At 35.2% G+C, this 27,277-nt stretch overlaps 2 protein-coding genes across 16 annotated transcripts; both read right to left on the bottom strand.

Annotated features, from left to right (window-relative positions):
* Positions 1-17,669: 17,669 nt before the first annotated feature.
* LOC139839377 (U-box domain-containing protein 6-like) lies at positions 17,670-23,168 on the bottom strand. 15 transcript variants are annotated; one of them, XR_011756933.1, is made up of 9 exons: positions 21,976-22,884; positions 21,383-21,777; positions 20,635-20,791; positions 20,400-20,533; positions 19,878-19,973; positions 19,329-19,497; positions 19,122-19,230; positions 18,228-18,290; positions 17,670-18,147 (listed from the first exon to the last, which is right to left on the bottom strand). XR_011756933.1 is itself a non-coding variant. In XM_071829443.1 (9 exons), the coding sequence occupies exons 5-8, from the start codon at positions 19,926-19,928 to the stop codon at positions 18,283-18,285; spliced, it is 354 nt and encodes a 117-aa protein (XP_071685544.1). In that variant the 5' UTR covers positions 19,929-19,973; positions 20,400-20,533; positions 20,635-20,791; positions 21,383-21,777; positions 21,976-22,883; the 3' UTR covers positions 17,673-18,147; positions 18,228-18,282. The 15 variants fall into 15 exon arrangements, 13 of the variants coding, with proteins under 13 accessions (XP_071685544.1, XP_071685543.1, XP_071685537.1 ...); XM_071829443.1 differs by having other exon boundaries at positions 17,673-18,147; positions 19,312-19,497; positions 21,976-22,883; XR_011756934.1 differs by lacking the exons at positions 17,670-18,147; positions 18,228-18,290 and adding an exon at positions 18,304-18,726.
* Positions 23,169-24,653: 1,485 nt separating this feature from the next.
* LOC139841994 (uncharacterized) lies at positions 24,654-25,682 on the bottom strand. The gene is made up of 2 exons (XM_071832175.1): positions 25,542-25,682; positions 24,654-25,187 (listed from the first exon to the last, which is right to left on the bottom strand). Exons 1-2 carry the CDS (start codon positions 25,680-25,682, stop codon positions 24,654-24,656), a joined length of 675 nt encoding a protein of 224 aa, XP_071688276.1.
* Positions 25,683-27,277: the final 1,595 nt, after the last annotated feature.

Raw genomic sequence — 27,277 nt, 5'->3', positions numbered from 1 at the left:
AAATGGGGAGGACGCTGTGCAAATTAGCTGGATAAGACTAATGAATCAGACCCCCAGAAAGGATAATCTCCTTAAAGATCAAAAATCAGCTTTTAAGACTGATATTACTCAATCCTTGAGATTGACCTTAAAGATTGAGAATTACAAACTCATGGAATTCAATGATATCTAAACTCGAGCTTGAACGAGAAAATATTTTGATCAAAATTATAAACCGATTTGTTTTCTGAAAACCTATTTTTAATGCGTTCATTACCATTGAACGTAAAATTCTAGGAATTCACCTGGAATTCATTAGGTCACCTGAACAAAATCGGGTGTCAACCGTAAAAACGGTGGTTGCATAGCATGGTCGAAGACATGACCTTGTGCCAGACTGGAAAATTATAAGGGTGAGCTTTACTATTGCTCCTACCAAGGATAGTAATTGCATCCGACACGTTATAGACCATAATTAAAAGCATGTCAGGGGACATTGCCTTAACAGTTGCTTGTTCAAACGCTTTCCTTTACAACCGGACGGTAGTTTACCGAAAGGTAATATACGGAACAAGTATACTGGACGTGTTGCTTTCCCAATACAAGGTTAGCAAGTGGATGACACAAAACCGCAAGTTTTGAGCTAAAATTTTCAAATCTGAAACCCACCAAACCCACAAAAACAATTTGCAAACACCAGTGAAGGGTTATTCCGGAAAACTTATCTAGGGTAAAAGCTAGATTAAATTTTCAAAAGATCAAATGTTTTCATAAAGATCCAGTTTCCTTAAAGGATCTAAATTTTTATAGTCATGTGGGACTGTAAATCACAACGTTACTACCATTGTTTATACCGCCGTATAAAAATCACTGATGTACAAAGTGTGAAGAATAAAGAAGTGATTCTAGTATTTTTATTTCAAGACTATATTGCTTGAGGACAAGCAACGCTCAAGTGTGAGAATATTTGATAATGCTAAAAACGAACATATATTTCATAGCATTATCCCTCAAGAAAGACAAGTTTTTAGTTGCAATTGTTCTATTTACAAGTGATATTCGTTTAAATAATAAAAGGTGAAGACAAAAGACAGATTCGACGAATTGAAGACGCAAACGACCAAAAAGCTCAAAAGTACAAAATACAATCAAAGTGGTTCCAATTATTGATGAGAAACGTCTCAAAATTACAAGAGTACAAGAAGCGAAACGCAAAATACAAGATATTAAATTGTACGCAAGGACGTTCAAAAATTCGGAACCGGGACCAAAGTCAACTCTAAACGCTCGACGCAACGGACTAAAAATTATGAGTCAACTATGCACAAGAATAAAATATAATATTTAAATAATTATATAAATTATTTATATATTATATATTATAATATAAACCGTCGGCAAGCTAGGAGCCAAAGTCTTGTGAGCTGGAAAAAGGGGCCATGCGATCGCATGGCCTGGAAGGCAAAAATCCATGCAATCGCATGGCAGTAGGTGACAACCCACATTGCTATAAATTCGCGTGTTTTGGTTCAATATCCATCATCTTTTTCTCTTCTCATTCATACGTAAAGATATATATATATATATATATTATATTTTAATTTTAATTTTAATTTAAATTCTAATAATAAGGGTATGTTAGCGAATGCTGTAAGGGTATAAGTCGAAATTCTGTCCGTGTAACGCTACGCTATTTTTAATCACTGTAAGTTATGGTTAATGTTATTTTTAATTTAATGTCTCGTAGCTAAGTTATTATTATGCTTATTTAAGACGAAGTAATCATGATGTTGGGCTAAAATATTAAAATTGGGTAATTGGGTTTTGGACCATAATTGGGGTTTGGATAAAAGAACGACACTTGTGGAAATTAGACTATGGGCTATTAATGAGCTTTATATTAACTAAATGATACCTCGTTAAATTAATATATAGACTTATAATTTGACCTATTTATATATAACCACATACGCTTGACTGGACACGGTGGGCGGGATATTTATAAATACCAATAATTGTTCATTTTACCGGACACGGAACTGGATTAATAGTTAATAGACTTGTTGAAACAATGGTGGATTACATTCAAGGGTAATTGGTGTAATTATTAACAAAGTAGTAAAACTTTGGTTTACACGCAGTCGATAACCTGGTGTATTCATTAAACAAAGTATTAAGACCTTGTTACAATTCGAATCCCCAATTAGTTGGAATATTTGACTTCGGGAATAAGAATAATTTGACGAAGACTTCTGCATTTTATGATTATGACTGATGGACTATTATGGACAAATCCGTATGGACATATTGAATAATCCAGGACAAAGAACAATTAACCCATGGGAATAAACTAAAAATCAACACGTCAAACATCATGATTACGGAAGTTTAAATAAGCATAATTTCTTATTTTTCATATTTAATTGCACTTTTAATTATCGCACTTTTATTTATTGTCATTGTATTTAATTGCACTTTTAATTATCGTACTCTTTACTTATCGCAATTTTATTTTATCGCACTTTTATTTATCGCAATTTCATTATCGTTATTTACTTTACGCTTTAAAGTTAAGTTATATTTATTTTTAATATTTTACATTAGGTTTTAACTGCGACTAAAGTTTTAAAATCGACAAACCGGTCATTAAACGGTAAAAACTCTCCCTTTTATAATAATAATATTGCTTATATTTATTTTTGTATTTTTACAAATATAGTTTTAAAAATATAGCGTTAAGCTTGTTTAATTTTCCCTGTGGAACGAACCGGACTTACTAAAAACTACACTACTTTACGATTAGGTACACTGCCTATAAGTGTTGTAGCAAGGTTTAGGTATATCCATTCTATATATAAATAAATCACTTGTGTAAAATTGTATCGTATTTAATAGTATTTCCTTGTAAAAATAATACTATTTCCTAGTATACCTCGCACACATCACCTGTCAACGGCCTGCCTGCCGTTTGCAGGGAAAAATTTAGCTTATTTAAAGGGTCTTTATCATTCATTCCAACACACACTTCAATTTACTTCTTTCTCTCTCTTGTACAATATTAGTTATACTTTCAAGGTCTTCGACTCAGTGCGGGAAACCTAGTACCTTGAGAAGAATGCCGAAGATTGTACTAGGAGCGGTCTGGAGTCTTGAAGTTGTCACTTTTGTATTCCGAACTCGTTTAATCTACTTGTACTTCTATCCTTTATCTTTATATAATGTCTTCTATCATTATGTTCTGTGATATTGTTGCCATGATTAGCGAGTAGTTATCTTTAGTGTATGCTATGATGTAAGCAGTTATAATGCTGAAATAATGTTATGGTTTGTGTATGTCATTGAAATGCTTTCCGATTATGCTTTAAACTCAATCGCTTTTCCAACTAATAGAACGTAGTTATTAGCTCTGTTATTGGAAAGTTGTGAACCCCGATTCAGAGTACACTATCTGTGTCACCCCTTGGTAAGAGAAGTCTATCAGATACAACGTAAGATCGACTAAGGCACACCTGTTGTAGTAAGTCTATCGAGCTTTGGATTCCGACTAAGGACTCTTTCGTAGTGAAACATCTGACTAGACCCTTAGTACATTGTCGGTCCCAGACCATGCTAGTGTATTCACCAAGCATATAAACTTCGTACGTGCATGCTGAAGCACAACGGTTGTTGTAAGCTGTACCTCTGCTAAGTAAGGCCATGGAACCCGGTCAGTGTTGATTAGTACACTGCACCATAACGCAGTCTCAAGCATTGCACCCCGCTTGAGGGATTCTTAGTTAATTAAGGAACTGTTTGTTTAAACACATAAAGGATTGGACCGTTAGGATAACCGAACGTGTTCATGGAAGTCAGCTTGACTTGGCCATGGTGTTCTTTATGGTTGAACTCTTTTTAAGGGCCGAACTATCTTTTAAAACCAATCATTAACGAAAGCATTGAAACACATCGCGTCTCTCGGATATGGTAAACCATGTATTCTATTACGCTTAAGAAAGTTTAGAAGTTTGTGGAATGTTAATACGTCACCCAACCGAGTCGCTCAATTGGATGAGTCGTGTGAACGTGTATGCCTGTAGTCAGACTGCACGGGCATCGGGGGTAAGGGACGTTGCTGTCTATTCAGATTCTCCAAGCCTAGCGCAGTACCCAGTGACATGTCTTATGACAGGGGCGCTTAGGACCAGTGTAATGAATACAAGGCCTCTGCCTATTCATGAGCTAGCATTCCATAATCTCGGCAGAATAACTGATGCAATCATAGTATGCACTTACTTTAACCTTATCCGAATTAGGAATTTTATCGCATTTACTTTATTTGTCTTATAAATTAGAACATCCCAAAAATTAAGTAACCACTACTCCTTCATAACTATCTTAGGCTTAAATATAGGTTCGATTCTACTGATATCTCAAAAATACGACTCTAGGTCATACTTCCTTACTCATACTAAGGAGTAGTACGATTTAGGCCCCGCTAAATATAAATTTAAAACAGTACCCCCCCTCCCCCTTCCTTGGTGATTGATTCTGATGTGTTGCGACCTAACGACACCGCACAAATAAAACCGTCCGTTTCGACCATATCAGTTTACAACAAGTTTTATTAAACAATCTATGATTATATCCCCATTAGACTTTTAAACAACCATTAACTCGATCTTTATAAAAGTTTGATAAATTACAATCTATCCTTATATTCATATATTAATTTAATATTAAAACCGAAAAATTGCCTCATAAAATGATAAGATTAGCCTTCTATAAATTACAAAATCCACGTACCAACTAATCTTTCAACCATGTAGTTTTATAAAAAGTGTCCAACTCTGTTTCCATTTTAACGATTTGAAAAACGATCATACGTCATACTTGCTCTATTACTTTGTTAAAAAGGTAGGTATATAATTTAGGCCTCAACATATATAATTTTCAAATACACTCTGATCGAGCGAGCGGAATTCACCTCCGTTAAACCCCGACCGGGGTTGAAATATAAGAGTGTACGCTGCCCCATCAATCCTTAACCACCAAGGTTAAATTTATCAAAATTAAGTAGCTTATTCACCTGGAAGTTCTAGAACACATCTATCAAATTTACGTACATCAAACGTGTTAAGACTTAGAGCCACTTATGCAAGTTCAATCTTTAGACATATATATCTATTTTTGTTTTTATTTTAAAATAAGTATAATAGTACTATAATAGTTCTAATGAAGCCCAATTTAGTCAAATAGATATTTTCTGTAACCATTGTCACAAAACGATTCATTTGGCCACTTAATAAATTATTCACACACAATTTATTATATCGCTTTCTAATTAATTTCTATCAATTAACCATAATTTAAATATTGTATTTAAATTATATATAAAATAACGGAAAGTTATCCATTTCATCTAGGCCAATAATCCGCGTGATACAAATCTATCCCCTTTAAAATGATTCCGTCCTCAGAATATGGTCGTTCTCGAACAATTATCTGGATTTCATCACTACCTTTGTTACTCGAGTCAAATTTGAACCTACGTTATGTTACTCATCCCCTAACATCACAAGAATCGGTTCCATCAATGTTGGGTGACCTTTTTGTTCATCAATTCAACAGATTTATCCACTAAGATCATTTATTTAAAGACGATCAGCCGTACAAAAATCCACTCTCTAGAATCTGTTATGATTTCAGTCAAAAGTTCGAAACAAAACACGAATACTGATAAGATACAATCATTGTCAGAATCTCATAACAAGAAACAATCTCGTTCAGAAGTGTCTTCGCCAAGCTATCATAGAAGTCGTTTCGTTAGTAACAAAAATACGCACTCTTCATCAATATGTTAACTTTCACCTAGATCATGCCATTACTTTTCTGGGTTCAGAGTAATTTAGCAATAAAATATATCATATTTATGTTTTTCATTCCCATTCAATTCTCATTTATAATCGCAAAGATTCACGAGATTACAAAGTTGTTCTGCTTTCATTCGAGCATAATTTGATACATTTTCAGTCAAATCCTCTTCTAAGTTTACGAAATGTTCAACTTTAAATTTCATCATGAAAGCTTCAAATCAAGTCATCTTCAAGCTATTAATCAAGTTTTCTCTTAACTTTCATTCCGGAAAATCCAACATTGTCAATAGATATTTAACAGTCTAAAACATCAGTGGTAACATTCGCTTTACCACGTTTCCAACAAATGTCATAATCATCATCTTTGATTAATTTCTATAATCATCTTTGATGCATATTCAACTCGTCCAGCGAGAAGATATACTCAAATTGAATCAATAATGCATAAAAAACTACACATTCAATGTCTCTATAATTCTAATGAAAACATCACTGCAATTAATTCCAAGCATGGGTATAGTAATTTCATTCATGGATATTTGATTAGGGAGAGAGATACACATTGACTCAATTTCGTTGCAACAAAGTACAACTCAATCCCGTCAATGAAGTGTCACAATAACCAAAATATCCCTACTTTCTTCAGTTAGGGTTTATACGAAGATCTGTCATGGTAACCAAGGCAACATTGGGAAAGTCATTTTCCTATTCCAAACTACATTGAAAGTCGCATCCTTTTTTGTCAGTTCCGTCAATAAGCCAACAATTTTGACAATATCCAACAAACTTAACAAAAAAAAAAAAAAAAAAAAAAAAAAAAAAACTCTTAATCTCTCAATCAACATTCTTACTTCAAAATTCAGTATAAGTTCTTTCTAGTTTCAAATATCACATACAAAACTCATAATCAGATTCTATTGTATAATGGATCAAATCATCATTCACAAACACATTTGTTGGCCCAAGCATCACAATTCAAATTCTCAAAGACCACCACAATTACCAAAAAGTTGTCATAGAAATCTCATATTCATATATTATAACTTGATGGTACTCTTATCGGAAACTAGTCTGGCGTACACTCTTATTTTGTCTTAACATTCGCAATGTAGACCAGAAACGCATCACATTTCTGATTAATGATTCCTAGTCTTTATCAATGAAACAATGGTACAAATATACCTACCACATTCCTTATGGTGCACTACATGTGTCTCGTCAGTTAAGGGAAAGAAATGAAAGTTTCCAGCCTACAATCTAGAAGCTCACCTTTTAGATGTTAAAAGTAGCCTTCTTTGAACACCATGTAGAAGAAGCAAAGATGAACACGATGACGGCCGCCCACCATCTCCGTTCACACGACACCTTCCTCGTTCACACCATTCCACCGCCACGAAAGTTTTAGTATAAATAGAGGTTGAAACCTCAATTGTAAATCATCTAAAATCACTCAGAGAAGTGTAATCACAACCTAGATAGTGTGTGTGAGTTTGAGAGTTTTTTTGTAAGAGTTTTGTAAATACTCGTGTAATCTATTCTTGTGAGTAATAGAGTTATTTTTCTCTCAAATTTGTATCTCCCAACGTCCAGACAATCCTCTCTTCCTAACAAGTGGTATCAAGAGCTTGGTTAGAGACGTTGGTTGAGTTTTTGGGTCTTCTGAAGTTTTCTCAAAATTCAATTTTGAGTGTACCATTGGATTCGTCTCGTCGAACCGAGTCCAACGCAAAAAATGGTGACTTAAACGGAGTTATAACGAGCCCAGAAAACGCGGTCAAAGTTTGGTCAACTCGCTAGAATCTCGCCGGAGAAGACGACCGGTGCCGGAATTTTCGCCGGAGAAGAAAGTCCTGTAGCAATTCACTGTAGCAGTCCTGTAGCAATTCACTGTAGCAGCTGACGGCACTGTAGCAATTCTGAAATTTTACAATTTGGTCCCTGAAATTTTCAGAATTTCATTTTTTGGTCCCTGAAGTTTATAAAAATTATAATTTTGCCCCATAAGTGGAATTTAAGCCGCAAAGTGTCTATTCCACCATTTTCAACCGTTCCGGACGTAACGGCGATCTCTATTTTCTACAATTCAACCCCGTTTGTGTTAAAAAATTATTTGTAAGGTGATAATGTCCAAAGAAGAGTCAACATCATCTTCCGGAGCTATGATTATGCTCACAGCCACAAACTACACGCTGTGGAAACCTCAGATGGAAGATCTCCTCAGCTGTAAAGATTTGTTCGATCCTACTGAATTGAAGGGTATAAACCCTGATTCTGCCAAAGAGATAGAGTGGAAGAAATCAAACCGAAAAACTATTGGTCAGATCCGTCAATGGATTGATCATAGTATCTTCCACCATGTTGCACAAGAGACAGACGCATATGTCCTCTGAAAAAAGTTAGAGGACATGTACCAGGCCAAGACTGCTCGGAATAAAGCCCTGCTGATGAGGCGTTTAGTCAACATGAAGCTCAAAAGTAGAACTTCAGTTGCCGAGCATACCAGTGAGTTCCAGAGCTTGGTCAACCAGTTATCATCTATAGAGATGCTGCTTGGCGATGAAGTTCAGGCGCTATTGCTACTTAGTTCTCTTCCCGATAGCTGGGAAACGCTGGTCGTAACACTCAGCAACTCAGCCCCGAATGGCAAACTTACCATGTCAATGGTCAAGGATGCCCTATTCAGTGAAGAGGCAATGAGAAAGGACATGGGCACAAATCAGACTCATGTCTTTGTGACCGAGAATCGGGGGAGACAACGAATGAGTAGCAAAAATAAATGGAGAGGCAGAGGCAAGAGCAGGGGCAGGTCAGCTGATGGCAGAAAACCAACATATAAATGCCATCATTGTGGATTAGAGGGACATATGAAAAAGAACTGTTATAGATTGAAAGAGGAACAAGGTCAAAGCAGTTCACAGCCGAAGAATAAGAGTGGAGAAACATTAGTGACTATCTCTGGTGATGTAGGTTATTGTTCAACCCATGATGAGACATGCCTTCACGTCTCACGAGAAGACACGGAATGGGTGGTAGATACTGCAGCTTCCTACCACATGACTCTTTACAAGGAATACTTCACAACATACAAAGCTAGAGACTTTGGAGCTATGAAGATGGGAAATTTCAGTTCCGCTGAGATTGTCGGAATTGGTGATATCAAGATAAAGACAAGTTCCGAGAGCACAATCACTTTAAAGGATGTCCGCCATGTGCCAGATCTTCTACTGAATTTACTTTCTGGGGTAGCTCTCGACAAACAGGGCTATGATAGTCATTTTAGTAAAGGCACGTGGAAATTGTCAAGAGGCGCTATGATAGTCGCTCGAGGACACATTTGTGGCACACTGTACAAGACTCATGTGAAGATCTGCACAGACAGCATTAATGTTGCAGAAAAGGAGGCTTCACAAAATTTATGGCACCAGAGACTTGGTCACATGAGTGAGAAAGGGTTGTCTACCCTAATAAAGAAGGAGCTTACCAATGTAGACAAGGATGATGCGCTAGATCCTTGCAATCATTGTTTGTTTGGTAAGCAGCATAGAGTCTCGTTTAATTCTTCTTCAATGAGAAGATCAGAGTTACTCAGTCTGGTACACTCTGATGTTTGCGGTCCCCTGGAGGTTGAATCAATTGGCGGCAACCGATACTTTCTAATGTTTTTCAATGATGCTTCTCGAAAGGTGTGGGTATATTTCTTACGGATAAAGGACCAGATTTTCGATTACTTTAAACAGTTCCATGTCATGGTAGAACGTGAGACAGGAAAGAAGTTAAAGTATCTTCGATCCGACAACGGTGGTGAATACTCTTCCAGGCAGTTCGATGCCTATTGCAGATCATATGGCATCCGATATGAGAAGACGGTCCCACGTACCCCTCAACATAATGGTATAGCAGAAAGAATGAACCGAACAATCATGGAACATGTTCGGAGCATGCTCAGTATGGCTAAACTGCCAAAGCCATTCTGGGGAGAAGCAGTCAGAGCCGCATGTTACTTGATCAACCGATCTCCATCAGTACCACTGAATTTTGAAGTTTCGGAGAAACTTTGATCTGGAAAGGATCCATCATACTCTCACTTAAGAGTATTTGGATGTTTGGCGTACGCACATGTATCCAAGGAGCTCAGGCAGAAGCTGGATGCAAGGACCACTCCATGCATATTCATAGGCTATGGAGATGAAGAATTTGGATACAGATTATGGGATCCAAAGGAGAAAAAGGTGATCAGAAGTAGGGACATGGTGTTCCATGAAAGCCAGACAATAGAAGATATTGAAAAGCCCACAATATCTCAGAAGACAAATGTTGCTGCTCAGGTGCCAGAGGCAACAACGGAATCATTCATGAGAAATGAATTTTCAGTGCAGGAAGAAATGCCAGAAGTAGAAGATAATGAGGAAAATGATGGTGCTGAGCAGGGGGAGCCACAACCCCATCTGCCAGACGTTCCAGAACCATCATAAGGTCAAGATGATGGTGGATCTCCTCAGAATATTCCAGAAGTTCGTAGATCTGAACGAGGTCGGATTCCATCGAGTAGATATCCAGAATCCGAGTACCTTCTACTTACTGAAAGATGGAGAACCAGAGAGTTTTCATGAAGCAGTAACTCATAAGGATAAAGAAAAATGGTTGCTCACAATGCAGGATAAGATGGATTCTCTGCAGAAAAATCAAACTTATGAGATTGTAGAACTTCCACGCTGGAAGAAGGCACTGAAAAATAAATGGGTGTTCAAGCTGAAAAAGGATGGCAGCGGAAAAGTGGTGAAATACAAAGCAAGACTTGTAGTCAAAGGATTCCAACAGAAGAAAGGGATTGATTTTTACGAGATATTTTCACCAGTAGTCAAGATGACTTCAATTAGAGTCATACTTGGATTGGTCGCAAGTATGAACTTGGAGCTTGAATAGATGGATGTAAAGACAGCTTTTCTTCATGGAGATTTACATGAAGACATTTACATGGACCTGCAAGCTGAAGAAAAGTTTGTATGGTTTGAAGCAGGCACCTAGGCAGTGGTACAAGAAGTTTAACTCGTGCATGGTGAGTCAAGGGTATAAGAAAACTGCAGCAGATGAGTGCGTCTACATTCAGAAGTTTTCTGAAGGAGATTTCGTTGCTCTTCTACTATATGTAGATGATATTTTGATCGTAGGGAAAGACGCAACGAATATCGACCAGCTAAAGAAGAAACTCTCGAAGTCTTTTGACATGAAAGACTTAGGACAGGCTCAACAGATTTTGGGAATGCAGATAACTCGAGACAGGAAGAATAAAAGGTTATGGCTATCTCAGGAGAAGTATATTGAACGAGTGATTTCACGTTTCAATATGAACAATGCCAAACCTGTTAGCATTCCATTAGCCAATCATTTCAAGTTAAGCAAGAGTTCTTGTCCCTCATCCAAGGAAGAGATCGGGGAGATGTCGTCTGTACCATATTCTTCAGCAGTAGGAAGTTTGATGTATGCAATGGTGTGTATAAGGCCCGATATTGCTCACGCAGTGGGAACGGTGAGTCGTTTTCTCTCCAACCCAGGAAAGAGCATTGGGAGGCGGTAAAATGGATTCTCAGATATCTTAAAGGTACAACGAAGATATGTCTTTATTATGGGGGAGCTGATCCAATCTTGGAAGGCTATACAGATGCGGATACGGCCGAAGATCCTGATAGTAGGAAATCTACTTCAGGATTCATTTACACTTTTGCAGGGGGAGCTGTTTCATGGCAGTCAAGACTACAGAAGTGTGTTGCATTATCCACAACTGAAGCAGAGTATATTGCTGCCGCAGAAGCTGGAAAAGAAATGTTGTGGTTAAAGCGTTATCTCCAAGAATTTGGAATCAAGTAAAAGGAGTACAGGGTACATTATGACAGTCAGAGTGCTCTAGATTTGAGCAAGAACTCCATGTACCATTCTCGTACAAAACATATTGATATTCGCTATCATTGTATACGCGAGGTAATTGATCGACAACTGTTGAGACTAGTGAAGATCCATACAAAGGAGAATCCTGCGGATATGTTAACAAAGGTGGTGACTCGAGAGAAGTTGGAGTTATGCAGAAACATAACTGAAATGTTCGTGGATTCGGCTGGAGGGGGAGAATTGAAAGTTTCCAGCCTACAATCTAGAAGCTCACCTTCTAGATGTTCAAAGTAGCCTTCTTTAAACACCATGTAGAAGAAGCAAAGATGAACACGATGACGGCCGCCCACCATCTCCGTTCACACGACACCTTCCTCGTTCACACCATTCCACCGCCACCAAAGTTTTAGTATAAATAGAGGTTGAAACCTCAATTGTAAACATCCAAAATCACTCAGAGAAGTGTAATCACAACCTAGATAGTGTGTGTGAGTTTGAGAGTTTTTTTGTAAGAGTTTTGTAAATACTCGTGTAATCTATTCTTGTGAGTAATAGAGTTATTTTTCTCTCAAATTTGTATCTCCCAACGTCCAGGCAATCCTCTCTTCCTAACAAGAAATACATTTCTCAAGTAACTTAAGAGATATTCTAATGACACAAACATAATCCATGCCTACTTCTATGTCAAAACTAGCTATAGGCAAAACAAACAAGTCATAAGAACATGTTTCCAGCAATGCCATTTGTAGCTCCAGACATAGACACTGTAACTAGAACCATCATACCATTGTCTACTTTTATCATAAGGGAAAAATAAGCATATCAACAAGCAAATTCAATTAAAAACAAAGAATTTATAAATACCACTGAGTATATTGTTCAAAATCAAACACTACACTAGTAAATACGGAAAATATGTACCACGACGCTATCGTGAATAGTAGTAGCAACATCTACTGATATTTGATAAGCTCGACCTTCGGAAGCAGTAAACATCTTTCCCTTTTGTCCCACAGTCGAAGTTGATGATCCCCCGACTGATCGCACTTGCACCTTGACCCCGAACTAGAATCTAATTTCCTTGCAAACGAACATCGAGTCAACCGGTGACCCTATTTTTGAAAATCCCAACACACATTATATTTATAAGAACATGTATGGCATCATGCCCTATTATTCCACAATTAAGACAATGTTGCATTTGTGCAGAACAGTACCCAACATGATAGGTCCTAGTTCCTACACCATCCACAGCTTATCCTCTAATCAGATTCTAATACACTTCAAGTAGATAGTCCCTTTTGTTTATTCCTGGACAACATTCTAGATATAAAGCTGGATTGACTAATGGCCTGAGTGTTTTGGACTAATTTCTCTTTCCCACTTCTAATGCCAGCTTGCACATCACTCTTAACTATCCTTGTCATCACAAAGGCCCATGACAATGTTGATGCGGATCTATCCATGATTCTAATTCAGGAAGTAGGATATCTACAAAATGTTGAATTTGGATTGTTAATCGGGAACTCACAGATGGACAATTCTCAGTTTATCATTGAACTATCCAATGTCATCTCATCCATCATTTCCAATTTCATAAATTCCTTTCGAATATGACTAATTTCGTAGGAAGTACAGAATTGTTCACATACTCTATTATAAAGTTGCTCCCAACTGATTGAGCTTATCCCTTCCTTAGGCATAAGTGTGGTTATAGAATCCAACCATACCATTGCTCTCTCCTTGAATAATCGACTCGCATAAAGAACTCGAAGTTCAGGTTTACATTAGCATGCATCGAGATCTCGATCAATTTCTCTCAACAAGTTCAAGGCTACAGTGGGATTTGTGCTTCCAGAATACTCTAGTTGCATGCAATCCATAAAAGGTTTAGACTGCACTTCTTTCGAATCTCTACTTGTGGTTGTTGAAAGATTGGAACTGGATATGAATACATTCATGGCGTGTGGTACAGATAATTGAATTGAGGTGATGTCTATCGTTATTACCTCTCTAATATTTATTCTCTGATTTCCCGAAGCTGACTTTCTAACTGAAGGATTTACTCTTGTTGATCACTTTCACCGGTATATTTTTCAGACAGAGCGCTGTCGATTCTGGGGTCATATGGGTATCAACATGGCACGATTGATCAGCTATACATGTCTTATCACAACATCTCACCAAAGATTAGATAATAAATGGTTAGTACCTATCACTTACCCACATTATCTAACCACAACAATCTCTTACACTAAACCCTACCTGCACATGTATATTTGACGCAACATAAGCTAGCCCGAGATTTGGGAACATAACATTCATTAAAATGTTCATGCTGCCAAGCCTATACACCGATACCCACTAGTGACACCCCAAAATTTCTAAACTTTTATTATACAACATAAGTATAGTGATTATCCACTACATCGTCGTTATATTAAAACACCAGTGTTACTTAAAATTTACATGAAGGCTCGTCGAATTACAAAATATCAGAGTGCTAGTTTGTCAAGCGTATTCGTAGCAAACAATACTTATCCTACATGATCCAACAGTCAATTAACCTGCTAGGGAGATAATGTGGGGGTTTAACACAATTCTAAGTGAATGAGAAAGCCCAACAATTATTATTATCTAGCCCAAGCTTATCTAACTTCAATATACCATTCAACAAGTATTTCAAATCAAAATAACATCATTATATGATCAACAATCATTATAAAGCAACTTAAGAAGACCGAATATCCATCATCTCACCGTATAAACCTCCTGATGTATCTCATGCATCATTGGGAATTATACTAACCAACATATTAGCAAGGAAGCTCAATCCACAAAGTCAGGATTGACCCCTTCTAAGTCCAACCTACTACAAAGTCATAGTTGAATCTTTGAGTCTAACCTACTACAAAGTCAGGGCTGACTCTTTTCGAGCCCAACCAGCTACGAACTCAGGGTTGACTCCTTCCATCGGAACTATTAAAAAGCGGTTACCACAATGTACACATAATACCAATCAACAATATATATTCAACCAGCATAATTATCATAACAGTAGTTAACCCCAAACCACAGTTTATCATATTCTATATCAATCATATCAATAGATAGAAACTACACTTGACACTATCGAATAATACCTGTAAGGATATTCTCACTCATCAGTTAACCACTAAAACTCAGACGTCTAATATTATTGAGCCTTATCCTTCCCTTAGTCACCTGCAAACATGATACATCCAAGTCAGACATAATCCCAATCAGTAACAACATCTATTAAATAGCTAACAATCAAATACAGCCATACACATCAGATGGGTCAATATCTTATCCGACTAAATTATACAGCCACTACGAGTCCATTCATGTGCATGTATGACCATGACTAGCGCACATATGAAACAACCAAACCTCGGACACCTGAGAGTTCTCAACCACACGCGTGTAAGGATGTGTGATTTTGTCATGTGCATGGGTAACACAATAAACATGTAGGTTTCATATAACTATTAAAATAATAATATCAAAGCTTAATGTATTAACGTATTTCGAGCCTCTATCCAAATTCCCATAATTATCATAACATCAGGTAACCGTGTTCAACCCGTGTTTCTCTCATTAGACAGCACCGGGTAAATATGTTAACCTCGTGTTCTTTCAATTATTCTACCATATTTCGATACATGGCTCGAAAGAAATTAATACATACACATAGATAATATATAATCTAAATCAAATGCAATGCAAGTTTCATATAGGTTATACACAATAATTTAACATATCTCAGTTTTATATAATAAGACGTGAACGCTCACTTTGCGATCTTCTCTAAAGATCGTGACGTATCGAAGAGGCCCTTAACTCTAGTTTGCCTTCATTCTATTGTACCAACTTTACTTCTTTAATATTAAGTGTATATAGTGTATGTGTATGAGATGATTTTCTAAGTGAATCCATGCCTCTATTTATAGTAACAACTAGTTGTAGAGCCCTCGCTTCGCGCCGGGAGCTCCGTTTTGAATGCGAGTTAAAAAAAAAGTCTTGATCTATTTTGTAAAAAAGAATTTTTTTCGACATAACATTGAAGGGTTGTTCCTTTTGTGAAAGTTGCTTCTTTTAGCGTTCGGGTTTTATTTTAAAAAAAAAAGTTAGTAAAGTGGGGGTTCGATTTGTATTTTAATAAAAGTTAGTGGGTTAAGTTTGTGAAATTTGAAAAAACTTTACGTATAAAGTGGGGGTTCGATTTGTATTTTGATAAAAGTTAGGGGGTTAAGTTTGTGAAAATTGAATATTAGTAAAAAAAAAAGTTAGTAAAGTGGGGGTTCGATTTGTATTTTAATAAAAGTTAGGGGGTTAAGCTTGTGAAATTTGGGGAAAAATATACGTATAAAGTGGGGGGTTCGATTTGTATTTTAATGAAAGTTAGGGGGTTAAGTTTGCGAAAAGTGAAAAATTGAATAATGCTATTCATTTCCACTTTGCCTTTTAGATATAGGTATATAATTGTAGCAGCTTTGTCATTGGTAAATTATTAAGTTTTATATGTGACATAAACTTAAATGATCATCAACAACCAATGTTAAATTCATCAAAATTAAGTAGCTTAATCACCAAAAAATTCTAGCATACATCTATTAAATTTACGTATACGAAACGTGTTAAGACATGAAGCCACTTATGCAAGTTCAATCTATAGACATCTACTAGATTTATCGAGTCCGTGCGTTGCACGGGAACTCTCACGAAAACTTTATATAGTACATTGCCAACGTATATTCAATATCGATATTATACGATCATTGTCCTAAATTTTATTGTGACACATCATCAAAAAGTTGATAATATGTGTTAATAAATTTATTCATGTAATTTATCTACTGTTGACATTTGTAAAAAGATAAAATAACGCTCTTTGTAGCGGTAATTGAATAAATATTTTGTGCCAGGCTTTAGACAATTTTCTTTTCAAAAACGTGTAAATCCGTAAGACACACAGAGATTTAGTTTCTTCTTCGACTTCTCTTGTATCAACCTCCATTTGTACTTTTGTTTAGCCAAATTGAAGCACGACACTGTTTTACCACTGCGTAGTCCAGGTAGTAACATCATTTCGTTTGGCAGACGCTACAAAAAATATATATATATAGTTATATAAATTTAAACAACGCACAATATTGAGATGTATTTCAGTAAATAGCAACACTACTTAAAGCATTTACAAAAAAAATCATAAATGTAATTTACAATGGAGGAAACTCTAAAATAAAAAACACTAATATAAGGTCGTTGTAGCTGGTTCTTTGAGCATCCATCCAACATGCCATCCCTCTAACATCAGTCTTCTCATGCCGCATCTTGCCTCCTTACCGGCCATTAAACTAATGTACTGCAAAATAACGTTATCAGTCGTCCCAAAGAGACAAGGGAATACCACAGCCAGTATTGTAAAATAATACCAAATCATTTAAATGTGTCGCTGATAGATATAAAGCTAATGTACAGTAAATGTAATAACAAACAACAAATAATGTATGTAAAATGAAGTTAAAAATCAACCAACAACCAGAAATCATGTTCAAAATTCGGCGGTGACAAGCATTATAAAGGAAATTAATCACATACTATGATCAATAGTAAATCAATGGCAACAAAAAAAATTACTTTATAACGACGAAACTTCGCAGTATCCGGAAACTCCAGCAGCAAAACAAACGACCAGCAAATCCCAAAGGAACGTGTATACCAATGGACATAATAATTTGCATAAGCCAAAAAATTAAATAAGTTAAAGGCAATAGAAGCGTGCATCCAAAATAGGTTAGTCATCGAAGTTAAATTAACATCATTTTAAATTTAAGAGTCTGTGCGTTGTACAACATCTCAAAAAATAGCATTATACACTTATATTATACACTTACAATGACAAAACAATGCATTACTCAATAAGTTTGTAAATGTAAAATAAGTACAACTACATTTTGACCCATTTGATCGGTAACTTCACTAAACGTTGCTATTGAATTCTATTTAACTAATTCCAAAGGTTCAACCCTACATTATACAAAGTGTATCATCTTGTGATCCACCATCTCTTTACTAAAAGCTCTTGCACAAATTTCAGCTTGGTCCTTCACTTTATACAACCATTATAACAAACTGACCCATGAAAGTGTTATTTCTAACACATACCTTCAAAGATCAGATATATATATAATATAAACTTATCACTTATGTAAGCTGTTCTGCTCCATTTGAGTCGTAAAGTTCAAAGTTCTTACTTATCAACTTCATATATTACACTTTTAGAGTTCTAAAACTTCATCATATAATAAAACTCATTACATCTTTAACCCCAAACAAAATTAATAGGGCAGTGTACATCTTCATTGTATAACACAGTCCTCCTTTGTTGTCTTCCGCTTCAATACAACTGCGGAACGTGAATAATTATAATAAATGAAACATAGACATTTCACAAAAAAAAAAAGTAGATCGGCAAAAAATACTCACGGTTTTGGTTTGTTCAGACTGCAACCGGTGTTTTCTCCAATTGTTTTCTCCAACCTTATTTCACTAAAAACATAACACCAAAGATAAGAGATCAAGACTTTATTAGCTCGGGATGACCAAGGGCATTTTTTATCCTGAAACCTAATAAATATTGCAATATATCATCATTGACAAACTTTAAAAGTTCAAACGGAATATATAAGAAAGGTAAACTACAAAATGACTTGACTAAAATTACTTTTCTTAAACACCATCACATATACATAACCATAACTACTATTTTAAGAGGAAAGAATACTAATAACATAAGTGTAACAACATAGCAAACTAAACAGAATGCATAAGCAATAAACATCAAATAAAGACAACATCTATCAAAAAATAACAGGCAGAGCACAACTTAAGTACTTCAAACAGAAACAAAAGCAAAATTTGTTTCAAGTAATGAAGATTAAGTACCAATTGCATATTTAACTTGAACCAATACTCCATAAACAACCTAAAAACATCAAAGCATACTTGAAAACTTTGTTGTTTAGGTCATACATACAACAAAACAAATGACAATAAATGAAATTTTACACTTTCAAACACACAAAACTATAAATTACTTCATAAAAGTGGTAATGATAATTAGCAGTAGCAATTGCCTTCTGTATTCTTATAAATGGGTCGATTCTTACATAAAACCTCAATTATTACATTTCAAATGCTATATTATTAAAAAAAAAAATTAAACTACAAACTTTTTGACGGAAGTGTTTCAACCAGCATGAATGGCCTATTTGGACCCGTATATAAAAAAACACATTCTAGACACTAACCAGCCCTTGCGACCGGCCCAATTTGCAACCTCCAATAAAAACCTTCTGCAGAAAACTTGCTTATATGTACCTGACATCCTATAGTTTGTGGGAACTATCTCTTCAACCCTTTTAAGACCATCTTCAAGAGCTGATCTCGCCTTCTCAAATTTCAATACAACTGAGTTCCCCGTTATATCCTGCAAACGTTAAAAACAGTCACATACACATAAACAAATACACACGTTACTTGAGCATCAAAATGTTAAATCTTAAAGTACCAAGTAAATTTTTCTACATTCAGCACAATGTTGAATAGCCATCTTTTCTTTCTCTAACGCTATATGCAATGAACATAATGCTTGAATCCCTGAAGTGCTACGTGGACGAGCATTTTCTAGCTCCAGAAAAATGCTCAAGACTTTGACATAAATCAGAGCGAGCGTTTTGCACATTTCTCCATGTAACTACAATAAAAACACAATGTTAGTCTTACAGGAAAAAAAAGGTGTACAGGCGGCTCAAAACATATATTTTTACACGAATGGACTACGTGTGTGATTGTTGATCGGGCCCTAAAGTTGCAGCCCGTATTCAGTATTCGTGAGATGCATTAATAACTAATGATTGATCACAAACATTAGTCTAACTTTCTAAATACTGACCATATTAATGTCTTATAGTGGTAGGTTTCATAATACACAAATAACGACTAACGAATATGATGCATACGTACATTTATATACATAAATGCAGAATGTGATACTTCACAAACACATCATAAAATTTGACTTGTCATTTTTTAGAGGAATTACTAATTACATTAGAAAGGTTAACCTGTATTGACCTTTGGTTCACCAAGAGCAAACAAACTCTCTTCGATTTCGGAATTTTCCATAATTTATATTCACCAAAATCTGATTTTTCTTTGACTTCAGATAACCTGGAATAGTTATCATTTAACAACAATTAATTAATAGATTAGCAAAAAATGAAAATCATTAGTAGCTTAAAAATGGTCAAAGGTCAACAAAATCTTAGACATAATAATACAATCAAATAGATTTCAACCAACCCATTTACATAACATTATAACTGAACTCCAGATTTTTATTTAAATAAACAAAAAAAAACATGTATTTGACTTGAACCATCAATCATATATCATGATATCATAGAAAAGGTTTATCAATGTACATGTAAAATGGTGTCTAATAATTTATCCCCTATAAGGTTTGCCAACAACATTAATAAAATTGAAATTTTTTTATTCAGCAACATTTGCGAGTTGTAAAGTATCAAGCAATTATCGTCTCGAATTATATAAACTTAATATATCTTTGTTAGAAGAAGTTAATTTTTTTCTAACCAATATATATTTCCAGCTCCATGAGATGCATGCCCTCCAAATAAAATTTCATTTTGTCAGCATACCTTGAGTACCATATAATCAGAGTTGCAGTTGATGGGAATATAACCCAAAACATACACAATCAGCAACATCTACAGTTTAAACAAAAAAAATAGATAAGTGGATCGATAAACCTAAGCCTGTGAAAAGAAATAAGATTCAACTTGTGAAAATAATGCAAGTAAAAATGAACCGATAAACATGAACCCGAAGTAGCCAATCGAGAATATTAGAAACATAACGTAGTGGATCATGAGCATGTACTTCAATTGGCCTTGGCATTTCACCAGGTCCGCCACGTGTAAGAGCACTTATGCATCTCCTAAAGAGTACATTGAGCCTCATGTTTGCTACCTATCGATAAGAATATGATTAGTTAATATAAACCCAATTCTAAAAATAAGCTGAAAAATTAGTAGATTGAGTGGGTTGTAATTCTAGCCATAGTTGGTAATTTTAATATAGCACAAAACCGAATGTCTCGGGTACACTTGAAAACACATTTTTTCATAAAAAATTCATAAAACCTTAATTACCTATGAGTTTTTTGTAAGCTTCTGTTTTTCCTCTTTCTGAAATTTTCATTCTTTGAATGTATACATTTAAAACCCATTACAAGCAAAGTATAACCAAGATTGACCCGTTTATAAATAAACCAAATTACCACTATCAAATGTAGAAGCTTGAGGCACGTTGGGATCATGGAAGTTTTATATTCAAGGGTTGTTAGAACTTGATGAATATCTCAAACCCATTTTATTAGACTTAAAGTATATTAAAGCATTAACTATCAGGCGATCAAGAGATATAAAGTAAGCAATATTTCATCTCATGTAATTCATTTACACATTATGAACAACATTGCTAGTTTTTCATCAACAACAAATTTGAAGTCTCAGTAAAAGATCAAAGAATGTTATAATGTTAGAACAATGTGACACTTGCCTCATCCACTCTTTGAAGTTTTTCGACATCAGCATGCTCCTATTCTTCCCGAGCTTTTTGATTCATTGACATGATCTGTTGTCGAACATCTAACGTGATAACAATCCGGTGTACAGACCTCTCAATGTCCCATTACATTTTGTTTAATTATTAGGATTAATAGGTTTGCATATCTAAAACCAGAAGCTGGTGCATATATCAAATACAAACTACTTACATGTTTTGAAAGTCTGACGAGGTTGCTTATCAATCTGTGCATTCTTTCCTCTACACATTGGAATCGTTTTAAAAAAGATGCATGAATTTATTACAATAAGATAATTTTTGTAGCTCATCAGTGATAAGCACCGCTCCACATTGTTGCTACTGTTCTTTATACCACATTTTTCCACTGTTAAGAAGTATAATAAACCAAAATCACATGAGCAAAACTAAACCAAAATTACAATGAACCATTCAAATAAATATACGAAAATAGCATACAAACAAAACCCTAACGATCAGTAATCAACTAACCCAATTCAGACATATAAAGACATGAATAAACATAAAAAAAAAAATTCAACTAAATCAATTAACAAATACTAACGCTGTAAATCGATTGTTGCTACTACTAACAATTTGAGTGTTTGGGAACATGGCAAACCATCTATGCGTGTCACCAATTCAATAGTGCTGAACACAGCTACAATAAAGAACACAAAGCGAGGCTCACCGATCTCATCCGCCTCGATCTGACGAAGATTATTCGTTTGAAACCCTAGAAAGCATGGTAAACCAAGTTTCAAACCCTAATTAAAGATGAATCGTTGATGGGAATCAGATGATGTATGATCATGGGATGATGTGAATTATATGAACCTATCAACAGAACTAATAACTACATCATTGTTATCAGGTATAGACACTTGTTGTGCCTGATCTTCAACAACAAAAACATTAGATGTTACCTCTGCGCAAAAATAGGGCAGATGAGAATAAGCTCTCATAACAACAAAAACATCTTACCATTATTCTGCACAAAGTAGCATACAATTGTATAAAGCAATGAAGTTAAACCAAAAGAACATACATAAAAATCAATTATAAGAGGCAAGAGCAACAAGTTAAGTACAAAACACATCAGACAGTCAAATAAACAGATACTAACAAAGAATTCATAACAGTATGAAGAAAAAAAGCAGGTAAAACAATATGCATACCAGGTTTGTAACCTCCAGAAACTTGCTGCATTTGATCGAAACTTGCTGCATTTGATCCTCACCGACAACCACCAGTTTAAACTATGAACGTACCCGGTTCTATTTTAATCGATTATTATTGCTGAAAGCACAATTAATTTTACCTTTGAACGAACCATAATCAATTTTCAAATTCAAATTAAATCAAAACCAATTAATCTTTTTCTTATATTCTTATCCATATATCAGTAAAATAATCGAGTTCAAAATAATAAGAATCAAATATGCTATATCATATAGAAATAGGAAAAATTGAATACTTACACCCGACAAATTGATAATTGAAGGTTGAAATCGTTTAAGAATCAAGATTGAAGGTTGCAACAGATTGTAACCATGTTACCATTGAATAATTGCATCGTGAGTGTATATATTTCAAAACACTAATATCACGTTCAGCAAAAAAAAGCAGTGAAAAATGCTAACAGGAGGGTAGTCTATTAGATGATAATAGATTTGAATCCTTTAGCTTGAACGGAAGGGAGTATATTATCGGATTGATATTAATTATGAAAGAAAATGTAGATAATTTAATTGTTGATTGATGAGAGCGATCCGAAATTTGCGGTTGAAACTGACGATTTATGTTTATTTGATTTCAAAATTTGGTCAGATGGACTTCCATGTCAATAGTGGTTATAATTAAGGACCAATTAGAATTTAACAATTAGGATTACACGTCAAGTTTTAAGGAGAGGCTGAGACGTAGTAATTAAATCCCTCAATTTATTATAGTGTATAGATAGATGTATAGATAGATAGATAGATATAGATAGATAGATATGTATTTTTATTTTTATTTTAAAATAAGTATAGTAGTACAACAATAATAGAAACTAGTAACCGATAAAAATAAAGAATTGGGCTTCACCCATCCATATTGAAAACTCCATACGAAGTGTACACAGAAGATATATTCACCCATTAAGTACTGTTTCTTTTATTTCTTTATTATTCCCCCCAAAAATATCATAGATCTAAATCTTTATCCACTTTCATATCCTCTTCTCTGATTAAATTCGGCCGAAGCACCATTCTCATCCTGCCTTCTTCTTTACCGTCCAGACCGTCGACCATCGTGCACTCACCTTATTTTCTGAGGTGGCTGGAGGTCTACGGTTATTTTAATTTATGTGGTGGTAGGAGGTCAATGTGGAGGTGGTTAACAGTCCATTTAAAAATGAGTTGAAGGGATGGAAGATGGTGGTAGTAGGAGGAGGTCTATGGTGTTAGTGTCAAGTATAGTTATTTTTTTCAGATCTTATGTCATTTTTTTCGATTCGGTGTATTTTCTCAAATCTGATGTTGTTTGAGGTTGTTCTGACCTCAGTGTCTGGTAGTGATGGTGTTAATTGAGCTAGTCCGAGCAGTATACGACGGTGTTGGTGGTTATTCCCAGCCTCAAATATTAAATATTACTACCTTCTATCTTTTCTGAAATTTGGTGTATTTCTTCAAATCTTTGTTGTTGGGGTTTGTTCCGGCAGTGTACGGCAGCGATGGTGTTGGTTGAGGTTGTAACTGGAAGAGGTCGGCGGGGGTTATTTTCGATGGCAACTATCTAGCTGTGTATTTTCTGTCTTTTATCTTTCTATGTTTATGTTTATGTTTATATTATGTGACAGTAAATATCAAATCGGGTAACATGTATTATAGTGTAAAGTAGTGAAATGACCCGTGAAAATACGGTTTGTTTAAACAAAACAGTTTAATGATATGTTTTAGATATTAAGTGAATGTAAATGTTAAGGTCATTTAGTTTATTGCCCCGTGGAACCACGGATTCCGACTAAGAAACTTTTCTCACGATTAGCCCATACATGTTCAATCAAATCCGATCATAGGCCCTCATGCACTTCCCTATCTCGTAATTCTTTAGTCCTCCTCCTATAAGTTTCGCACCTCTTGATTCAAGTTGCTTGCATATTACGAACGGGTTCGTAAACCTAATCATTTTCGGTTATAGCAAAACCATTATCTTCAACAATTATATTGTGTAATATGATGCACGTATACATCATTTGTTTCATAACATTGATGCTTCTGTCCTTGATGGTTGTTGTAGTATATGCCAACGCCTTTGTAAAATACCAAAAGTCCTCTCAACATCCTTGCTTGCTGCTTCTTCTTTCTTCGAAAAGTACTTACGTTTTTCGTCATTTGCACTTGAAAACGCCTTAACAAATGATGCCCACCCGGGATATATACTATCCGCTAGATAATATCCTCTTTTGTACTCAACTCCATTTACAGTAAAAGGAATGTCTTCTATTTCTTCATTAAGCATTGAGTTGAAGAGATTACTAGCGTTCAAGACGTTTAAGTCGTTGTTTGAACCCGCAACCCCAAAGAAAGCATGCCAAATCCAGTTATTATAAGAGGCTACAGATTCTAGCTTAATAGTTGAAACTTTGTGAGCTCCTCGAGTAAATTGACCTTTCCATGCAACGGGACATTTTCCCCATGCCCAATGCATACAATCTATGCTTCCCATCATTCCAGGTAAACTGTAAAGATCTTCGTGAGCTTCATTCAATCGTTTGATATCATTTGTGGTAGGCTCTCACATATATTCATCTTTATATAAATCAATCATACACTTACAAAAGTTCATTAGTGATTCACGACATGTTCATTCCGACATTTGCAAGTACTTGTCAAAAAGATCGGGTGTATCACCATAAGCTAATTGTCGTAGAGCGGCATTTATTTTTAAGTATGTACTAATACTCAACTTGCCGCGCACATCAACTTATAAATGAAAATACATAAAATATTCAGGTAACCTCCTTTTTGGTAGTTGAGAATATTTTCCATAATTCGGAGAAATACGCGACGCCGCATTCGAAACCTTCTAAAAATTTTCATCGGAGTATTTGCAACCTTCAACAAAATAGTCGGTAATAAGACGTACATGTGCGGTTTCATGTTCACGTTCTATATAACGACGTGTGTTTGAACTTTCCGCTTCATTTTCACTTTCTAACGCCTCGCTATTGATTATATCGAGCACTTGCATAAAAAACTCTTCGCTAGACGATGATGCTGAAGACATTTTATGAAAGAAATATGTTTATTTGGAGAATAGAAGTTAATTTGGAGAAGTATGAAGAAATATTGGTGTTGTTGTGAAAATGAGTATAAAAAATGTAGAAGTATATATAGAGGAAAACAAATTATTTAATGAATATATCCGTTGAATAATAGATATATTCAAAATCAAACACACCATTACCAGGGCAACGGTGGGATTTAACACCGATTTAGCGACGGCAGGGAGTGGAAACTCCACCCGTCCCTACCATTAAATCCCTTTAACGACGAAAAAAATACTCCGACTCCTAATGCTCTGATAAAGATACCTTTAAAAATATTCTCAAAGGACAATGAGTCCAATGAAAACAGTAACCATAGAGGGGAGACTACTGACTTTGTGTAATAGTATATGTAGATAATTGGGTAATAACGTGTAAATTTACAAGTAAGATAATTATGTATATTGTTACACCCCCAAATAGGGCAAGGGGTAAATTTGACTTTTCAATATCATTACACAAGTATATAAGCGAGAACGACTCTATATGAGAAGTTTTAAGAAAAACATTAATTGTATTGTAGCGGAATAAAAAATGAAGTTTTACATCATAATCCAAATGTAAATGTCAAATGTTTAATAGATAATAAAATGAAATATGCGAGACTCCAATGCAAGGCAGCACACATATAGTAATTATCATCAGTACATAAGCTAATCGTTACCTAAGACAAAACATGCTTAAAAGTCAACACAATGGTTGAGTGAATAACATAGGTTTATTAATCATAATAAAGTTTTTAGACCACAAGATTTAGTTCAATATATCAAAAGTAATCAATATGTCATGAGTTATAATATCGAGCTAAACACTAAAACCCCTGACACTGCGCGTGTGTCGGTAATCATTATTATGTACCCCCTTGACGATCGGTCAATGGGTAGAGACGTCGCTCTCAATAGGCCAATTCACAATAATTAAGCTTGCCACATTCTAATTTTAGCAATTAACGATATTATGGTGGAGATTTGCATGTAAGAATACAAGTCAACAAAAGTCTCATGAAGTTGCATATCAAAAAGTTTAGGCACTTGTGTCTAAATTGTAAATCATTTAAAAGAAAGCATGTGTCTCACCCCAAATTTATAAAATGCATTCAAATATATAAAAGCGGGGCTATGAAGTTCACCTTAGAATAGCACGGAGAAGAATATCCACAAACGAAAAAAGAAGCAAGAAATGCAATCGAGATCTCAACCTAGAGATATATAAGTTTGATCAAAAATTGTCCAAATGACAATGAAAATCCTAATTAAACATAAAGGTTGATTAACAAATGTTTGCAATGCCTACTATAATCACATTGATGTTTATACAACCTTGCCCAAACATCGATGCTATCAAATAAGTCCGGAATGATCAGATGTAACCGGGGGCCAGAACTCTTGATCAGAAACTATGTCATGACATTCGAGGTCCACAACCTTATCCCATAATGACAACCTAGACATCATTCACTTACGACCGTAAGTAGCGGTGAAGTTTGTATAAGTCGTATGTTTATTACTATGATTATAGTATTCACTAGTTGTGTGTGTATATAAATACAACACTT

The sequence above is a fragment of the Rutidosis leptorrhynchoides genome, chromosome 4 (genome assembly GCF_046630445.1).
Source record: "Rutidosis leptorrhynchoides isolate AG116_Rl617_1_P2 chromosome 4, CSIRO_AGI_Rlap_v1, whole genome shotgun sequence".
NCBI lineage: Eukaryota > Viridiplantae > Streptophyta > Magnoliopsida > Asterales > Asteraceae > Rutidosis > Rutidosis leptorrhynchoides.
This window is presented reverse-complemented; position numbering and strand designations above follow the sequence as displayed.